General features: G+C 40.8%; 1 protein-coding gene across 4 annotated transcripts in view; it reads left to right on the top strand.

Annotated features, from left to right (window-relative positions):
* PLEKHM3 (pleckstrin homology domain containing M3) overlaps positions 1-16864 on the top strand; it is a 209909-nt gene that overhangs the window by 75661 nt on the left and 117384 nt on the right. For all 4 annotated transcript variants that reach the window (XM_015110812.3, XM_077957431.1, XM_015110815.3 and 1 more), the window contains one exon: positions 7240-7385. In XM_015110812.3, the coding sequence (XP_014966298.1) occupies positions 7240-7385 (146 nt within the window). The remainder of the gene's footprint in view (positions 1-7239; positions 7386-16864) is intronic.

The following is a 16864-nucleotide window of genomic DNA, read 5'->3' as shown; positions in this document are numbered from 1 at the left end:
AAAAAAAAAAAAAAAAAATTTGTAGATGAACATAAAACGAAGCCCATCAGAAAAAAAAAAATTCTGATGAACAGAAATGAACTTTTGTGTAGCTTTGGAAACAACCATCAGTAGATTTCGGGATTGTATTTGAGCATGTGTATTTCCTCCCAACTGTGAAGTTTTCGTCCCCTGGGAAGAGAATTCACTATGAAGGGACTTAAAGCCTTATGGAGAAAATAATTTTGAAGTGTTGCAGTCTAAAGTCCATGAACTCAACCCAAAGACTGTCAGCTGTATGTCATGCTATCCACATTAGCAATTACACGAGGCACACAATTGATTTTTTTCCGGATTTCCCCTATTGTTCCTTTAGTTTTATTTGAGATGCTGTAGATACTATTTGCTTTGTAACTGACAGAATGCATACTTAATGGCATGTGCCTGATTCTCCATCCAAATGTTTAATGTCTCAATTGATTTATGACTAAATAGATAGCTCCTACTTTATGGATCACCACCTTGTCCCAAAGACAAAATAACTTGGATGCTTGGGATGCAAAAAGTTTTGGATCACTGGTTTTTGAGTAGATGTTTCTCAATGGCCCCCACTCTTTATGCCCTTTCCACTCTACAGTTACATAGAATTCTGTAGCCTCAGTTTCCCCATGTTAACTTCAGAGTACATATGTGTGTGTGGTCAGTCTCAAACTTTATCTCTGTTCCCTCTGACAGTGGAGGATGCAAGTCTGGGGCTCAGGTTTGCTTTGCCTCTGCTTCTTTTAATGGACCTCAAAGCTACATTGCAAAAATTGCTTGTGCCCTGTGTCAAATAATCCTTTCTTTATGCCCAACTTTGTGCTAATCCCAGGGAGGACTTTGAATTGTATACCAAATGTAATACCTTATTTTTTAAACTATAGGTTCAAAATTTGACTACTTAGTGAGGCAATTGTTAGAGACTATAAGCTAGGAAAGCTAAGTTCTTTATGACTTTAACCCCTAATTCTTGCAAAATAGCAACTCCTTGAACCTGCATGTCTATTTTTCTTCATTTTGGGAAATCTGGTCTAAAGAGCATATGATTAACGTATAGGCCTTTAAGCAATATTTTACACAGTGCTTACTGCAGCTCACTGTCCCCAGCCAGGAAAATGGAGGGATGGAAGGAGGGACAGGAAAGTCTCGTTGCTCACTCCTGTGGACATCTCTCCCTACTTGGTGCATAAAGTAAAAGAAGATGTGAAACTCGCCAGTTTTTTTGGGTTTTTTTTTTTTTTTTTTTGAGACAGAGTCTCGCTCTGCCGCCCAGGCTGGAGTGCAGTGGCCAGATCTCGGCTCACTGCAAGCTCCACATCCCGGGTTCACGCCATTCTCCTGCCTCAGCCTCCCGAGTATCTGGGACTACAGGCGCCCGCCACCTTGCCCGGCTAGTTTTTTGTATTTTTTAGTAGAGACAGGGTTTCACCGTGTCAGCCAGGATGGTTTCGATCTCCTGACCTCATGATCCGCCCGTCTCGGCCTCCCAAAGTGCTGGGATTACAGGCTTGAGCCACCGCACCCGGCCTTTTTTTTCTATTTTTACAGAGAAAACGACAATGTGTCCTCTCGCCCTCTTTATCTCTCTTCCTTCCTTTTACAAAGGCACCTTCTCTTCTTTTCTATTTGCCCTTGTTCTTTTCCTAGAGCATTTCTGCCTTCTAAATGCAAAAGACTGGATTTACCTTACTGAATTAGGTAAAAGCTTACTTTAAGAGATGGAAAGTGAGTGGCATAACTGACCACACTTAGCACTGTATGAGGTCCTTCCTTAGTGAGAGAGATTCACTTGGATCCAGCCATGGCTTTCTTGTTCTTCCCTCTTATGCCCATGAGTTTTCCGACTGCTGGTCAGGGAAAGGAGAACTGAAGATAATAGTCATAGAGTAGAGGGAAGGTGGCTGGCTCTTCCTCAAGATCGCAGCTTCAGTAACAACAACTGCAGCCAGTTGAGCTAACTAGGTACACTTGTTAGAAGAAAGATTGTGCTTTTGCGGAGAAGTATGCCAAAGTTTTCCACAATCCTCAGCAACAGATTCTTTTTGGTGTGTTTAGTGAAAGGCCATTTGGGAAATGGACTGTACATGCAGCAAATAGGATTTTGGTTAAATGGTGACATTTGTTTCCAAGAGTGTATCAGAGGGGAGGCTAAGCTCTTCAGAGCATGTGTTCATTAAAGATTTGAAGTGGAGTGGGAAGCAATAATAAAAAAAAAAGGCCAGTGGGTTCTCTGGTGAGATAGTTTTTTGTTCCTATGAATTGAATACACTCTGAAAAGTTTCAAAAAGAGTCTGGGAAGAATGTATTTGCTTTGATCCAACATATGGAGTGTTCTTTACTACAAATGCCCTTTAATTTAGAAACATTGCTGAAAAGTCTGTTTGAAAGTATGTAAAAATATAATATGTAAATAAGCCCTAATTAGTTATTTCAATTAATTACTTTTTGTCTCTACTTTACAGCTCTATTTTTCTCCCCATAATGTCGCTTTTCAGAGTCCAGCTTTGGCACCCTCTAAAAAAATGGTTTTTTGTAACAGTGATTATTAAGAAAAAATTTTCCTCTGTTAAAAACCCCACAATGATAAAGTAAAATCCCAGATTGTATATTTTTATGGGGAATTGTTTTAGACATTCTTAGTCCATGATTTGCTACTGTGATGGTAAAGGAAATCTCGCAGTTAATTGAAAAAACTCGTGTTTCCTTCTTCAAATAAATGGCATGTGTTGTTTTTTAGAAAATGAATCTACATCAGGCCACTAACTAGCCTCTAATCTTCTTTTCCAACCATTCTGTGTTCTTTCAAATACAAATACTTTGGATTTGGGGGTTAAAAGTTTTCATTCTTTTTAAAGTGAATAGGATACTCCCAGTGGAGACAAGAATGCTCTGGAAAAACACTGGCAAAATGAAGTCAGGTTGTTTCTACATAGCCAGTTTTTTAGAAATTGACTAAGCACCTAAAGTATTGATTTTTTTGAAGCCTAGAGTGTAAACTGTGTGACAAATTCTGAGCTTTTCACTGAGCAGTCTGCATACCCTCTGCACTTTTGTTGAATAGAAGCAGAATTTTAGAGCTTGAGGGACCTTGGAGGTCACCTAGAAATCAGGGAGCAATCCTCAGCTTTTAGCCATCAAAGTCCCGGGTGTGAGTTGGGGATAGGATGGGAGGGGAGAGGATGCTCATTAGAAATGCAGATTTTTGGTCCCTACCCAAGATCTACAGAGTCAAAATCATCTCAGTGGGAAGAAGGGTCCACATTTCTCACAAACATCTCCAGAAAATTCCATTGCTCACTCAAATTTGGCAACTCACCAATTAAAGCTAACAAGTTTATTTTGTGGTGAGGAAGCAAGGCCTAGAGAATTTCATGGGCAGGGTCACAGTGGTGCTTAGGCAAGAACAGACTCAGGCTTCCTGCCTTTAGACTAGTGATGGTCTGTATACCATGTGCCTAAAGTAGTTTTAAGCATGCAGACAGGTTCATACCTACTTCTGGGTCATTAGGGTGATTTCAGCACCAAGAGTAGGATAGCCTGGTTCTAAATAAGGTATAAAAGTAAAGACACCAGGCCGGGCGCGGTGGCTCACGCCTGTAATCCCAGCACTTTGGGAGGCCGAGACGGGCGGATCACGAGGTCAGGAGATCGAGACCATCCTGGCTAACACGGTGAAACCCCGTCTCTACTAAAAAATACAAAAAACTAGCCGGGCAAGGTGGCGGGCGCCTGTAGTCCCAGCTACTCGGGAGGCTGAGGCAGGAGAATGGCGTGAACCCGGGAGGCGGAGCTTGCAGTGAGCTGAGATCCGGCCACTGCACCCCAGCCTGGGCGACAGAGCGAGACTCCATCTCAAAAAAAAAAAAAAAAAAAAAGTAAAGACACCCAAGGACTAAAGGTAGGTGTTTATGTGCTGCTGCTTTTGTCTAAACTAAAACCTGAATGGACTCTATCCACGTTCTCTCATCCCTCTGTCTTTTATGAGCCTGGAGACCTGTGCACAGTTGCGAGGATGTTTAACTCAGTTAACTGAGTTGATCCCCCAGCATGGTGAGCTTTGGATCTGTGTGCTTGGTTGATGTGAACGTTCTTAGGCTATAGGCTTTCTTAAAATGCGTGTTTGTGTATGTTAACATTGCCTATGTGTGTTGCATCCAGAAAATTAGAATAAGCTCATTAAAATTATAGACAGATAAACCCAGTAGTGCCTACTAGGGAATATATAAATATCCAGCAAATGCTTACTGATGTCTGTTATATCAAATTTTTTTTTTTTTTTTTTTTTTTTTTTTTTTTTTTAGTGTTCTTTGGTGAGAATTTAAACTATAATGATGATCCTGAATTTCTGCAAGATCATGATCACCTTTTAAGTCATTAGGAAAGATTGGATTCTAGTCAGTGTCATTTTAGTGTTCAGTCAATTTGTCTACTGATTTTTAGAAACAGTATCCCACTGTCTAGGATATGTTAAGTTCCACAGAACTCTATTCCACAGTTTGTTCTTTCTTTTTTTAATTTTTTTTTTCTTTTGAGACAGGGCCTTCCTCTGTCACTCAGGCTGGAGTACAGTGACATGATCACAGCTCACAGCAGCCTTGACCTCCTGGGTTCAAGTGCTCCTCCCACCCCAGCCTCCCAATAGCTGGGATTACAAGCCCATGCCACCATACCTAACTAATTTTTTTGTAGAGACGGGGTTTTACCATGTTGCCCAGGCTGGTCTCAAACTCCTGGGCTCAAGCAATCCACTGGCCTCGGCCTCCCAAAGTGGTAGGATTACAAGTGTGAGCTACCGTGCCTGGCCAGTTCCACAGTTCCTATGTGAACACGGATAATATATAGTCCTTAGAATGGGCAACATATTTTAACAGGGATGTTAATGAAAGGCTGTTTTCAGAAGCAGGTGATCAGGTTAAGAGGATCAGTTTTGGAATCACTATGGAAAATTAAAATTTCTATATATACAGTTTATGTGAGTGTACATAGTACTCAGTTTATCATCCCTTTAACATAAATATTTATTGATTGTCTGCTATGCGTAAAGCTCTGTGTTAAGTGCTGAGGATAAAAGCATAGATCTGGGCCAGGCACAGTGGCTCACGCCTGTAATCCTAGCACTTTGGGAGGCCGAGGCAGATGGATCACAGTTCAAGACCAGTCTGGCCAACATGGTGAAACCCCATCTCTACTGAAAATACAAAAATTAGCCAGGCATGGTGGTGCGTGCCTGTAGTCCCTGCTACTAGGGAGGCTGAGGCAGGAGAATCACTTGAACCCGGGAGGTGGAGGTTGCAGTGAGCCAAGATCGTACTACTGTGCTCCAGCTTGGACAACAGAGTGAGACTCTGTCTCAAAAAAAAAAAAAAAAAAAAAAAAATCTGAGGAGATTCTAGCGTGGTGCTGGTTGGACAAGCCCATAAAAAGGCATGATAATTTAAAGAGGCACGTGCTAAATGCCAAATGAGTAATGCAGTCAGTGAGTGCAGTGAACAGCATTCCAACATTCACAGCCCTGTGACTGTGGCAAGGTCTCCTTTATCAGTCAGGAGCTACATGTTTGTTGGTTCTAACTCATCTTTCACACATTTCTCATTCCTCAGCCAGTCTGAAGAACAGGAGCTTATTATGATTTTTTTGCTGCTCAATAGTAAAGAAATAGCCATTCTAGAAAGGAACTGGATCAAGCTCTGGAAGCCTAATACCGGTATATTTACTTATCTTCTTCCCATTTCTCATGTATTTAAAAACAATGAGATCTAATTCTGTTTCTAGAGGATGCACTGGGAAACTGATTAATTACTGATGCCATTGTATTTGTGATGAAAATGAAAGTTCTGTTGAGTCTTGTGATAGTTTCATTCATGGAGCTCATGTGAATCAGAATCTTCTTAGGTTGGTAGTTTGTTAAATAAATGTGTTTGACCTCCTTAAAGTGGAAAAGGGTTACAACACTGATCGTTATATTAGTAGCAGTAGTAGTAGTAGTCGTCGTCGTAGTCGTAGCAGTAATTGTAGTAGTATTGAAAGAGTAATTCATTTCTGCCACACTTCATGAAATAGGCTTAGTGTCAGATCTCTTTGATTCATGTAGTTCTTGGCACCCAACCATAAAATGGGCCACATGGAAGGATTTCTAAAATGAAAACTGTAGACCGGAAATGTCAGATTAATGATGCTGTTTGTGTATTCTTGATTACCTGTTCTGGATCTGCTGGGATTTTGTCCTTGGGGATGATTGTGATGGAATTTACATACTCAGTAGAAGGTAATTCTTCCTATCTAAAGAAAACGAATGGCTTTCCTTTGGAAGGGCTGTGATTATTCCCAGGTTCCTGAGAGTACCAAGACAGCGCTCACAGTCATGGACTTTCTTGGATCTGAAAAGGACATTGTAGGCAACCAGTAGTCTTGGGCAAGATTTGTTGAAGTAAAGAGCAGAGAAGAGGGTGCTGTGTAAGGAGAAGTAATACGTGTTAATATACGATGGGTGGAGTAAGCACGCTGTGTTTATTTGGGGAACAATGAGGAGAGTTCTCTGACTGGAATAAAGTGATTACATTCCCATTGGACAGTAGTGGGAGGGAAAGTTAGAAAGGTGAGGTGGAGCCAATCAGAGGCCAAATTCCTTACGATGATTTAGTAAGCAAAGGAAGGCTACATATCAGTTTTGGGGATTATTTTAGCATCAAATTTAGAGCCAAATCCAAACTCTGGCTTTTTTTGGCTAGGTGAACTCAGACAAGATACTTAGCCTCATAAAAATCTTAGATTATTCATCTATAAAATAGAGTCAATAATATCTTCCTCATAGAGAAGTTGTGCTGGTTAAACAAGATTCTGTATGAGATGCCCTCAGCAAAGTGCTTGGGGGAAATGGAGTTCTGAGCAGGGCAGTGAGGTGGTAAAGGTGGGGTTGTAGAAAGACTGATCTCTGGCAGCTGTATGCAGAAGAGATGGAATCAGAAGAAACCAGAGACGGGACCAGTTTTTGACCCTTACAGCAATACCCTAGGAGGTGAAGGGACAGGCTGTCAGACTAGGAAGAAAAGGACACAACTGTACAACTCTATTCTCTGTAACTTCTTTTTTTGTTGCAGACTTTCATTTACCTTGAGGTAAATGAAATATAACCTTGTTCTATGATGTTAGAGCTCTATAACCTTGTTCTGTCGTGTTAAAAGTACAGCAGCAATCATAGATTCTTTCTTTTTCCTTGAACAGGCTGCCAGCGATCCATAGGTCTTTCCAATGGGAAGGCCAAGGTGTGCAACTACAGTGGGTGGTATTACTGCAGCAGCTGCCACGTGGATGACAGCTTTCTCATCCCAGCACGCATAGTCCACAACTGGGATACTTCAAAATATAAGGTAGGTACAAAAACTCAGTTCACTTAATAATAATAATTCAGGCGTTCGTATGTTCTCAGGTGGATTATAAAGATGGTGATCAAACAATGTGAAGCAGATATGATTAGGTAGTCTCATAAAAGGTGCAAGACCTTACCTAATGCTTCTTATATATCTCACAGTTGAAAGGCTTCTTAAGTATGACTCTTATTAGTTTCCTCATTTAAAAAGACATGTAGAGCAGTTTTTACTTCTGGTGCTAAGAGAATTCTGAGAGAGGAGCCTCTTTTATTATTTTTTATTTGATCTCCAACATCACAACACTATGGGAAGATAGAAATGGGAAAATAATACACACATGAGCATGCTAGTGATCTTTCTAGGCAAGGACTTATATAATCCAAGATATTTCTTTTGTTTGTTTTGTTGTTTTGTTTTGTTTTGTTTTTGTTCATTTGTTTGTGTCGGGGTTTTGGGGTGTGTTTTTTTTTTTTTTTTTGAGACATTGTCTCACTCCATCACCCAGGCTGGAGTGCAGTGGCATGATCTTGGCTCATTGCAACCTCCACTTCCTGGGTTCAAGTGATTCTTGTGCCTCAACCTCCCAAGTAGCTGGAATTACACACGCATGCCACCACGCCCAGCTCATTTTTGTATTTTTAGTAGAGACAGGGTTTCACCATGTTGCCCAGGCTGGTCTCAAACTCTTGACCTCAAGTGATCTGCTTGCCCTGGCCTCCCAATATGCTGAGATTACAGGCGTGAGCCACTGTGGCCCGAGATATTTCCTATAGTAGAGTAGTGCTCCTACTCACGTGAAGGTCAGTCTTCTAGCAAATCCAGGCCTTTGGAACTAGAACCAGAACTTTGAGAGAAGCTATGAAGACTTCTGAGTAGGGGCGAACAGCAAGGAACAGTACACCAAGCCATCCTCAGGCCTTCATCAGCACTGTTGTTTTTTAAAAAGGGGAGCAAGTGAGAATCTCAGGTATATGCTAATAGCTTTGCAAAGTAACTGCTAACAGCCAAGGAGGCTATTCAGGAAGTATAAATAGCAGTCTTAGTGGCTATAAAAATGCAAGTCAATAGAGGAGAAAAGGAATAGTAAGCATGGGGACACTCCAACTTAGGAGCCTAGAGGCAAGAGGAGGGACCAGCAAAGGAGGCCAAGAAGGAGTGAGCAGTGAGGTAGAAGGATCCCAGGGTGTCTGACAAGCCACGTGAAGAAAGTGTTTCCAGATGAATTGTGACAGATGCTGATAGGTCAAATAAGATGAGCACTGAGAACTGACGATTGGCTTTAGTAATGTGGAGGTAATTAGTGACCTTAATGAAAGCAGTTTGAATGGAGTGGTGGGAGCAAAGGTCTGATTGAAATGGGTTCAACGTAGAATAGAGAGAGAGAAACAAGAAACAAGAATAGACAACTCTTTTGAGAAGTTTTGCTATAAAGGGAAGAAGAGAAGTCAGGAGTAACTTGAAGGGAAGTGGGGTCAAGTTAGGTTTGATTTTTTGTGTTGTTTTAATGGAAAAAAGTAACCGTATGTTTTCTATGCTGATGTAAACTACCCAGAAGAGAGAGAATTGCTAGAATGATATGGTTGAATCAGTGAGAATGATGGAATTGTGTGAACGATAGAAGGGTTTGGCTATTGCTTGGAGCATGGAATAAGAGAAAAAAGCTGTCTCCGGCCTTGGGGGCCAGTAGGTACTTAGATGTGATGTTGGAAGCTTGTTGAAGTTGTATTCCATTTATATTCAGTAGCTTTCATCAGATTCTTTTATTTCAGCATCTGTGATCTTAAAGAGAGGAAATACCCAGTCCAAGTTACCCTGTGAAGTGCCGTTATCTTCTACTTCATAGAGAAAATAGGGGTGATTATGCAATAATCCTGTCAACTGACCTATTAATGTGCCTACATCTGCATCTATCCTCATTGTCCTCTTTCCAGCCACCAAAGAAACATTACTTGTCTTATGAAAGTTTATCCCTTCTGCCTGTGTTCATGGTCTTCTCCTCTCTTCTCCATCACAGTTTTGCCGAATCTCGTCTCGTCTCCATCACAATTTTGCCAAATCTTGTTGATCCTTGGCAGTTTCTTATTCTACTGGACTTCTCTAGGATACACTATTTGACCAGATGGACCATGCTCCTTTTGAATTCTCTTGCCTTGGTTTTGATAACATACCCCCAGTTCTCCTCCTTCTAACTCTTGTTTTTCAATCACCTTCTCTAATTTCTCATCCTCTGCCTATACCTTTAATAGTGGGCTTCCTTAAGATCATTATTTTGTTACCCACTTTATACTCTTTCTATTGGGCCTCTCCCTCACTTACATGGTTTTAACTACAAGGACTCTTATGCTGATAATTCCTACTTTTATCTGCAGCTCCAGTTTTGCTACTAATATTGAAATCTGTGGCTTTAATTGCCTATTGGACATCTCAACTTTCTTTTCAACCTAGTAGTCTTTAAGATATATAAATTGGTTAGCTATATGGTACAGCATTTCAACCCTTGCATAACAAAGGTAGTAGAATTTGGCGAGTCCAGGAATCTAATTCTCTACTGGGGTAGCACTCTAAGCTTAGGATTCTGTTATGATCCTGCATCTTACACACATATTAGATAACATACTTCAATTCATATCAATTCTGATATGACCAGAAGCTTTTCTGATCCTTCTGCCAGAATGTTGTGACATCTGCCTTGAATGTACCTTCTGTGCAAGGTGCTTCAATATGGAAACAGGCTGTATGACTGCTTTTAAAATTGATCCATAATAGTTGTACATGTTTATGGGGTATACGTAATATTTTGATACACACATACTGTGTGTAATAATTAAATCAGATTATCCATCACCTCAAAATATTTATCATTTCTTTGGGTTGGGAACATTCAAAATGTTCTCTTCTAGCTATTTTTGAAATATACAATAAATTGTTATGAACTGTAGTTGCCCTACTATGCTATCAAACACTAGAACTTCTCTTTCCAACTATATTTTTATTATTTTTTTATTTTTTTATTTTTTTGAGATGGAGTCTCGCTTTGTCACCCAGGCTGGAGTGCAGTGGCGCGATGTCGGCTCACTGCAAGCTCCGCCTCCCGGGTTCACGCCATTCTCCTGCCTCAGCCTCCGAGTAGCTGGGACTACAGGCCGCGCACCACCACGCCCAGCTAATTTTTTTGTATTTTTAGTAGAGACGGGGTTTCACCGTGTTCGCCAGGATGGTCTCGATCTTCTGACCTCGTGATCCACCCGCCTCGGCCTCCCAAAGTGCTGGAATTACAGACTTGAGCCACCGCGCCCGGCTTCCAACTATATTTTTATACCCATTAACCAGCCTTTCTTCATTCCCCTCTTCCCCCTACTTTTCTTAGCCTTTGGTAACCACCATTTTACTCACTACCTCCATGAGATCAATTTTTTTGCTCCTACATGTGAGTGAAAATGTGTGATATTTGTCTTGTCTGTGCCTGCCTTATTTCTTTTTTTCTTTCTTTTTCTTTCTTTCTTTTTTTTTTTTTTTTTTTTTGAGACGGAGTCTTGCTCTGTCTCCAGGCTGGAGTGCAGTGGCGCGATCTCGGCTCACTGCAACCTCCGCCTTCCAGGTTCAAGTGGTTCTCATTCCTCAGCCTCCTGAGTAACTGGCGCTACAGGCATGCACCACCACGCCCAGCTAATTTTTGTATTTTTTAGTAGAGGCGGGGTTTCACCATGTTGGCCAGGATGATCTCGATCTCTTGACCTTGTGATCCACCCTCCTTGGCCTCCCAAAGTGCTGGGATTACAGGAGTGAGCCACCGGGCTGAGCCGACTTATTTCACTTTAATTTCCAGTTCTATCCATGTTGCTGCAAATGAGAGAATTTTATTCTTTTTTTTTTTTTTTGAAACAGGGTCTCACTCTGTCACTCAAGGTGTGGAGTGCAGTGGCACGGTCATGGCTCACTGCAGCCTTGACCTCCTAGGCTCAAGCAGTCCTCCCACCTCAGCCTGCCAGCTAGCTGGGACCATAGGTGCACACCACCACATCTGACTAATTTTTATATTTTTTGTAGAGTCAGGGTTTTGCCATGTTGCCCAGGCTGGCCTCGAACTCCTGATCTCAAGCAGTCTTCCCACCTCAGCCTCCCAAAGGCATGAGCCACCACACCTGGACAAGAATTTTATTCTTTTTTATGGCTGAATAATATCCCATTGTGCAGATATACCACATTATCCATTTGTCCATTGATGGGTACTTAAGTTGATTCCATATCTACCTTCTTTTGGATATATATCTAGCAGTGAGATTGCTGGGTCATATGTTAGTTCTATTTTTAGTTTACTGAAGAACTCCCGGACTGTTTTCCACAGTGGTTGTACTAATTTACATTCCCACTAACAGTGTCTGAGCATTCATTCCCTTTTCTCCACATCCTCACTAGCATCTGTTATTTTCTGTCTTTTGAGTAACAGCCATTTTAACTGGAGTAAGATGATATCTCATTGTGGTTTTGATTTGCATTTCCCTAATGATTAGTGATGTTGAACATTTTTTAACATACCTGTTGGCTATTTGTATGCGTTTATTGAGAATTGTCTATTCAGATCTTTTGCTCATTTTAAAATAAGATTTATTTTTGTTGCTATTGGGTTGAGTTGCTTATATATTCTGTTTATTAATCCCTTGTCAGATTAATGGCTTGCACATATTTTCTTCCATTTGTTACATTGTCTCTTCACTTTGTTGGTTGTTTCTTTTGCTATGTGGAAACTTTTTAGCTTGATGTAATCCTGCTTATCTATTTTTGCTCTTGTTGCCTGTGCTTTTGAGGTCTTACCCAAAAAATCTTTGCCCAGGCCAATGTTCTGAAGCATTTTTTCAGTGCTTCCTTCTGGTCATTTTATTTGTCAAGTCTTACATTTCAGTCTTTAATACATTTTTATTTGATTTTTTGTATATCCTGAAGGGTCTAGTTTCATTCTTCTGCATATGGATATCCACTTTTCCCAGCACCATTTACTGAAGAGACTGTCCTTTCCCCAGTGTAGGTCCTTGGCAGCTTTGTTGAAAATGAGTTGGTTGTAAAGGCGTGGATTTATTTCTGGGTTCTTGTTCTGTTGCATTGGTCTGTGTGTGTATGTCTGTTTTGATGCCACCTTGCTAACAGATGTCTGAGACTTACTTTCATTGGAGCTATGTTACCTGGGAGAAAGTAGGTGGGGAAGGGTCCTAGAGCTGTCCCCTACCTGGAATCTTTGAAGTCTTATAAAACAAACATGAACATTGTGAGTGGTCAATTGGCTTATGTCCTTTTCTAATATATCCCTGGGCAACTCTGTTTCCAGTTCTACCCAATAATCATCTAAATCTTCACTGTTTTCAAGATGCCTCTTCCTAGTTATTCTCAGCATATGACCTTGTCTCCTATTCAAGGAGAAAAATGAAGTTATGAAATATGAATATGAATATCTACAAATCTGTCTGTATTTGTACCTATCCTGTTTTCCCTCCTAACTTGAGAGAAAGAAGAACCCCTTCTCTTGTTTAGTGACCATCTTTCCACCTGTGCTCCAGATATTTTTCTCCATCTGGGGAATCCCTGCTTATTCTTTGAGAGCTAAAGAAGGCATGTCCTCCGTGGTGACAGTTTTTTTGTTGCTCCCTACCATTCCCCGTTGACTACATTGCTGGCTCTCTTCTTCGTGCCACCATCGTGTCATGTGGACCTTGAGAATTGGACTGTTTTTTTTTTTTTTTGAGATGCAGTCTCACTCTGTCACTCAGGCTGGAGTGCGGTGGCACGATCTCGGCTCACTGCAAGCTCCACCTCCCGGATTCACGCCATTCTCCTGCCTCAGCCTCCCGAGTAGCTGGGACTACAGGCACCTGCCACCACGCCCTGCTAATTTTTTTTGTATTTTTAGTAGAGACAGGGTTTCACTGTGTTAGCCAGGATGGTCTCGATCTCCTGACCTCATGATCCGCCCACCTCAGCCTCCCAAAGTGCCGGGATTACAGGCATGAGCCACCGCACCCGGCCGAGAATTGCACTTATTAAGGGATTAATAGCAGGAACTTGGAGTTAAAACCTCTACCTGTTATCAGGTGCTTGATTTGTTGGGGCAAATTGCTTGAATTTCCTAGAGCCTCAGTTTTGTAATCTGTAAAACCAGCCCAGACTGCCAGGGCCCAAGTCTTGGCATTGTCACTTGTTAGTTAGCTGTTTAACCTAGACAAGTTATTTAGACTTTCTAGGTGTCAGTTTCCTCATATGTAAAATGAGGATATTAATGCCTTATAGAGTTACTGCTGGGTAAATGGGTTAATGCATGTGTCATGTTTAGAACAGTGCTTAGCACATAGTGTGTACCAAATAAGCATTTGCTCCCATCATCATTTCACATAGTTACCTAAAAGAGTTGTGTGAATTGGGATAATATAAGAAAAGCACTTAGCAAATGACTGTGATAAGTACTTAATGAATGGAAGCTGTTACTATTTTCATTATCATAATAACATCTCTATAACAGCTAGTTGCTTGTCTATTTTCTCTATAAAGGTGAGCTCTCTGGGCATACGGAATGTGTTTTAGCACAGTTCTGGCATATAGTAGATAAGCAGGAATGTATATTAAATGAGTGAAAGCATGAAGCCTGTCCCCTGGGAACATCAAACTCAACATTTCCCAAATTGGCCTTATCACATCACACTCACCAGATGTTCCCCCGAGTGCACATTACCTGTCTTGGTGAATGGCCCACAGTCACCACTACCAGATGTGGGAGACATCCTGGACTCCTCCCTCTGCCACACCTACGCTGCCTAAGCAGTTAGCAAAACCAAGCCTTCATTTTAGCTCTTGAGACCATGCTCTCCACTGTACTCCAGTCCCACCACACTAACTCAAACCCTCAGTCTCACTCACATGAAGGAAGTTAGGAGCCTCCTATTTGCACTTCCTGCCTTTAAGCGTCGCTCGCTGGTTAGTATATTTCAAAAGAAAGGTCCTAATCTTACCTTAAGTAAGTTTCTTACTCTCTCTCAGTCTTAGTTTCTTCAACTTTAGAATGGAAATAATAATAGAGCCCAGTTCATAAGGTTGCTGTTTGCTTAAATAAGTGATTTCACAGAAAGCACCTGGCACAGGGTGTGGTGCATCATAAGCCCTCAGTTATGGTTAGCTTTTACTACAATTGTATACAGGACAAATACAATTCTCTTAGCCTCCGTGATCCTTAGCCCCTGCCTGCCTTCCTAGCTCCTTCATCCATAACCGTTTCCCAGCACCAGTCTCTTCATTAATATTACAGCCATCCGTCTATATCCCTGTCATGCCATGCTGTTTCATACCTCTTGTCTTCCTCTTGCCCTCACCCACAACAGCAAATCCTAAAACCCAGCTTAAAACCTCTTTTCCTCTCCTGATTCTTTCTTTCTTCTCTGCCAGACAAAATTATCATTCTATCCTCTGCTTCTTGTACTTGACACTTTGAATATAGACTATAAATATATTTGCCATGTGTGTATTAGATAAAAAATTATTTAGAGGGAAAGAATGCTAGTTGAGCTTGGCTTAGAAGTTTTGGATTAATCTGCTTGGAGCGGGGCTTTGACAACTATGAGAGGTGTCTAGAGAGGAAGTAAGTGAGGCAGTCCCAGCCCTGTGATCCATTGAGAGTTTAGGCGTGTAGTACCTGCCACCAGAGTACACACCAATTAGTAAAGCAAAAGCAGAAAACGTGGCACTGAATAAGAAAAATGAAAATGGAAGCATGGTTGATGAAGGCATGAAATGGAGGAGGAGATCCGAGTCTGTTTGCAATGAGCTCTGAAGGTCACAGAAATCACCAATTTAGCCATCATTGACACTCAAAATCTCTCTGTAAAGCAGGATGTTTTGTTGTGGTGGTCATTCAAGTAATTAGATTTGATTTTGAGAGGATAGGTAGGTAATTGAAGATATTAGGTACACTCGCTTTTTCCATGTTGCACATGAGGAAAATCTCCTTTGTCAGACCACTCCTTCCCAAGTTCTTAGTGGACCAAGGAAGGTTTTAAAGCAAAAAGGGAACTGGTGGATTTTATCTGGATCATCTCTTACTGGCATTAAGTAACTGTATTCCATTTAGTCCAGTGTCTGTCTGTCTTTGCTCAGATATCAGGATTTAACTTAATTCTCCTAATTGTGAGGATCAATTCAGACCTATCAGTTTTCAAGACCAGACATTGTTCTGTTAGATCTGCCTGCTATCCTTAATAGCAAGTATGTGACTGGCTTGAATATCCATTTAAAAGAGTAAAAAAATGGTTTTGCTGAACAGAATGAAATCTGTCATCTGAAGCATTTCTTGGCCTGCCCTCTGGAATATTAATAATCCTAATTATTTTTAAAGCAGTATTTCGTCTATTTTCTGGTGTTATACTGAAGATTGAATTAAGCTCCAAGATTAGGAAGCAGCTAAACCCTATCCTCAATTTCTATAGCCATTTTCTAATAAAATCTCTTTGAAGATAACTTTCCCTGTCCCCCTAATCAAAAATATCAAGCGTCGCAAAGAGATGGGAAGGAAATCAAACAACCCCAACTCTTCCAAATAGTTTCCCTTAGTTTTGTTTTTAAAAAAAATTGTTTGTATCCTAGCTTGAATATTCACATTCCATTTAGCTAGGGGTTTTCCATGTTACATAAACCATTTCCTATCTCTATATCTTGAGAGGTATTCAAAGCAAGCTCTACTGCCCTTGCGGAGCTGAGGAAAAGCTCACTGATGGGAAAAACCTCTTGATCAGAGTCATTTGGAGATTCTGAGAACAAATTGTAATTAAACTGAAGGTTTCCTAATTCCTCCTCCATTAGCCCACAGTGACTATTTTAACAGGACTAAGAAGCGTTACCGTTAGAATTGATTTTATTATGATTTTGGCTATGAATTTTTATGATAGAGATGGGAATAAATACAGGAAGGAAATGTTTTACCAAAGCAATAAGTGGTTATTTTATTGTGGTAACATTATAGATATATTTTTTCTCTGTTGATCTTTATTCTCCAAATTTTCAGTAATGGGATTATATTACTTTTATAATTTTATAAATTTTAACTGTCATATTCTATTTAAAAATATATATATTAAAAATTAACTTTTTTAATGCCTTGGAATCATAATTTTTTTTTTTTTAGAGACAGGGTCTTGCTCTGTTACCCAGGCTGGAGTGCAGGTGGCATGATTGTAGCTCACTGCAGCCTTGAACTCTGGTGCTCAAGCATTCCTCCCACCCCAGCCTCCTGAGTAGTTGGGACTACAGGCGCATGCCACCACACCTGGCTAATTTCTGAATTAGTTTTTGGTGGAGACAAGGTCTCGCTGTGTTGCCCAGGCTGGTCTCAAACTCCTGACCTAAAGCAATCCTCCTACCTTGGCCTCCCAAAGTGTTGGGATTATAGGTGTGAGCCACTGTGCCTGGACCAGAATTATTAATGTAAATGATTGTTCTGTCCTGTGATA

This window comes from Macaca mulatta, chromosome 12, assembly GCF_049350105.2.
Source record: "Macaca mulatta isolate MMU2019108-1 chromosome 12, T2T-MMU8v2.0, whole genome shotgun sequence".
NCBI lineage: Eukaryota > Metazoa > Chordata > Mammalia > Primates > Cercopithecidae > Macaca > Macaca mulatta.
Note: the sequence above shows the minus strand (reverse complement) of the source record. Positions and strands in the feature narration are given on the sequence as shown.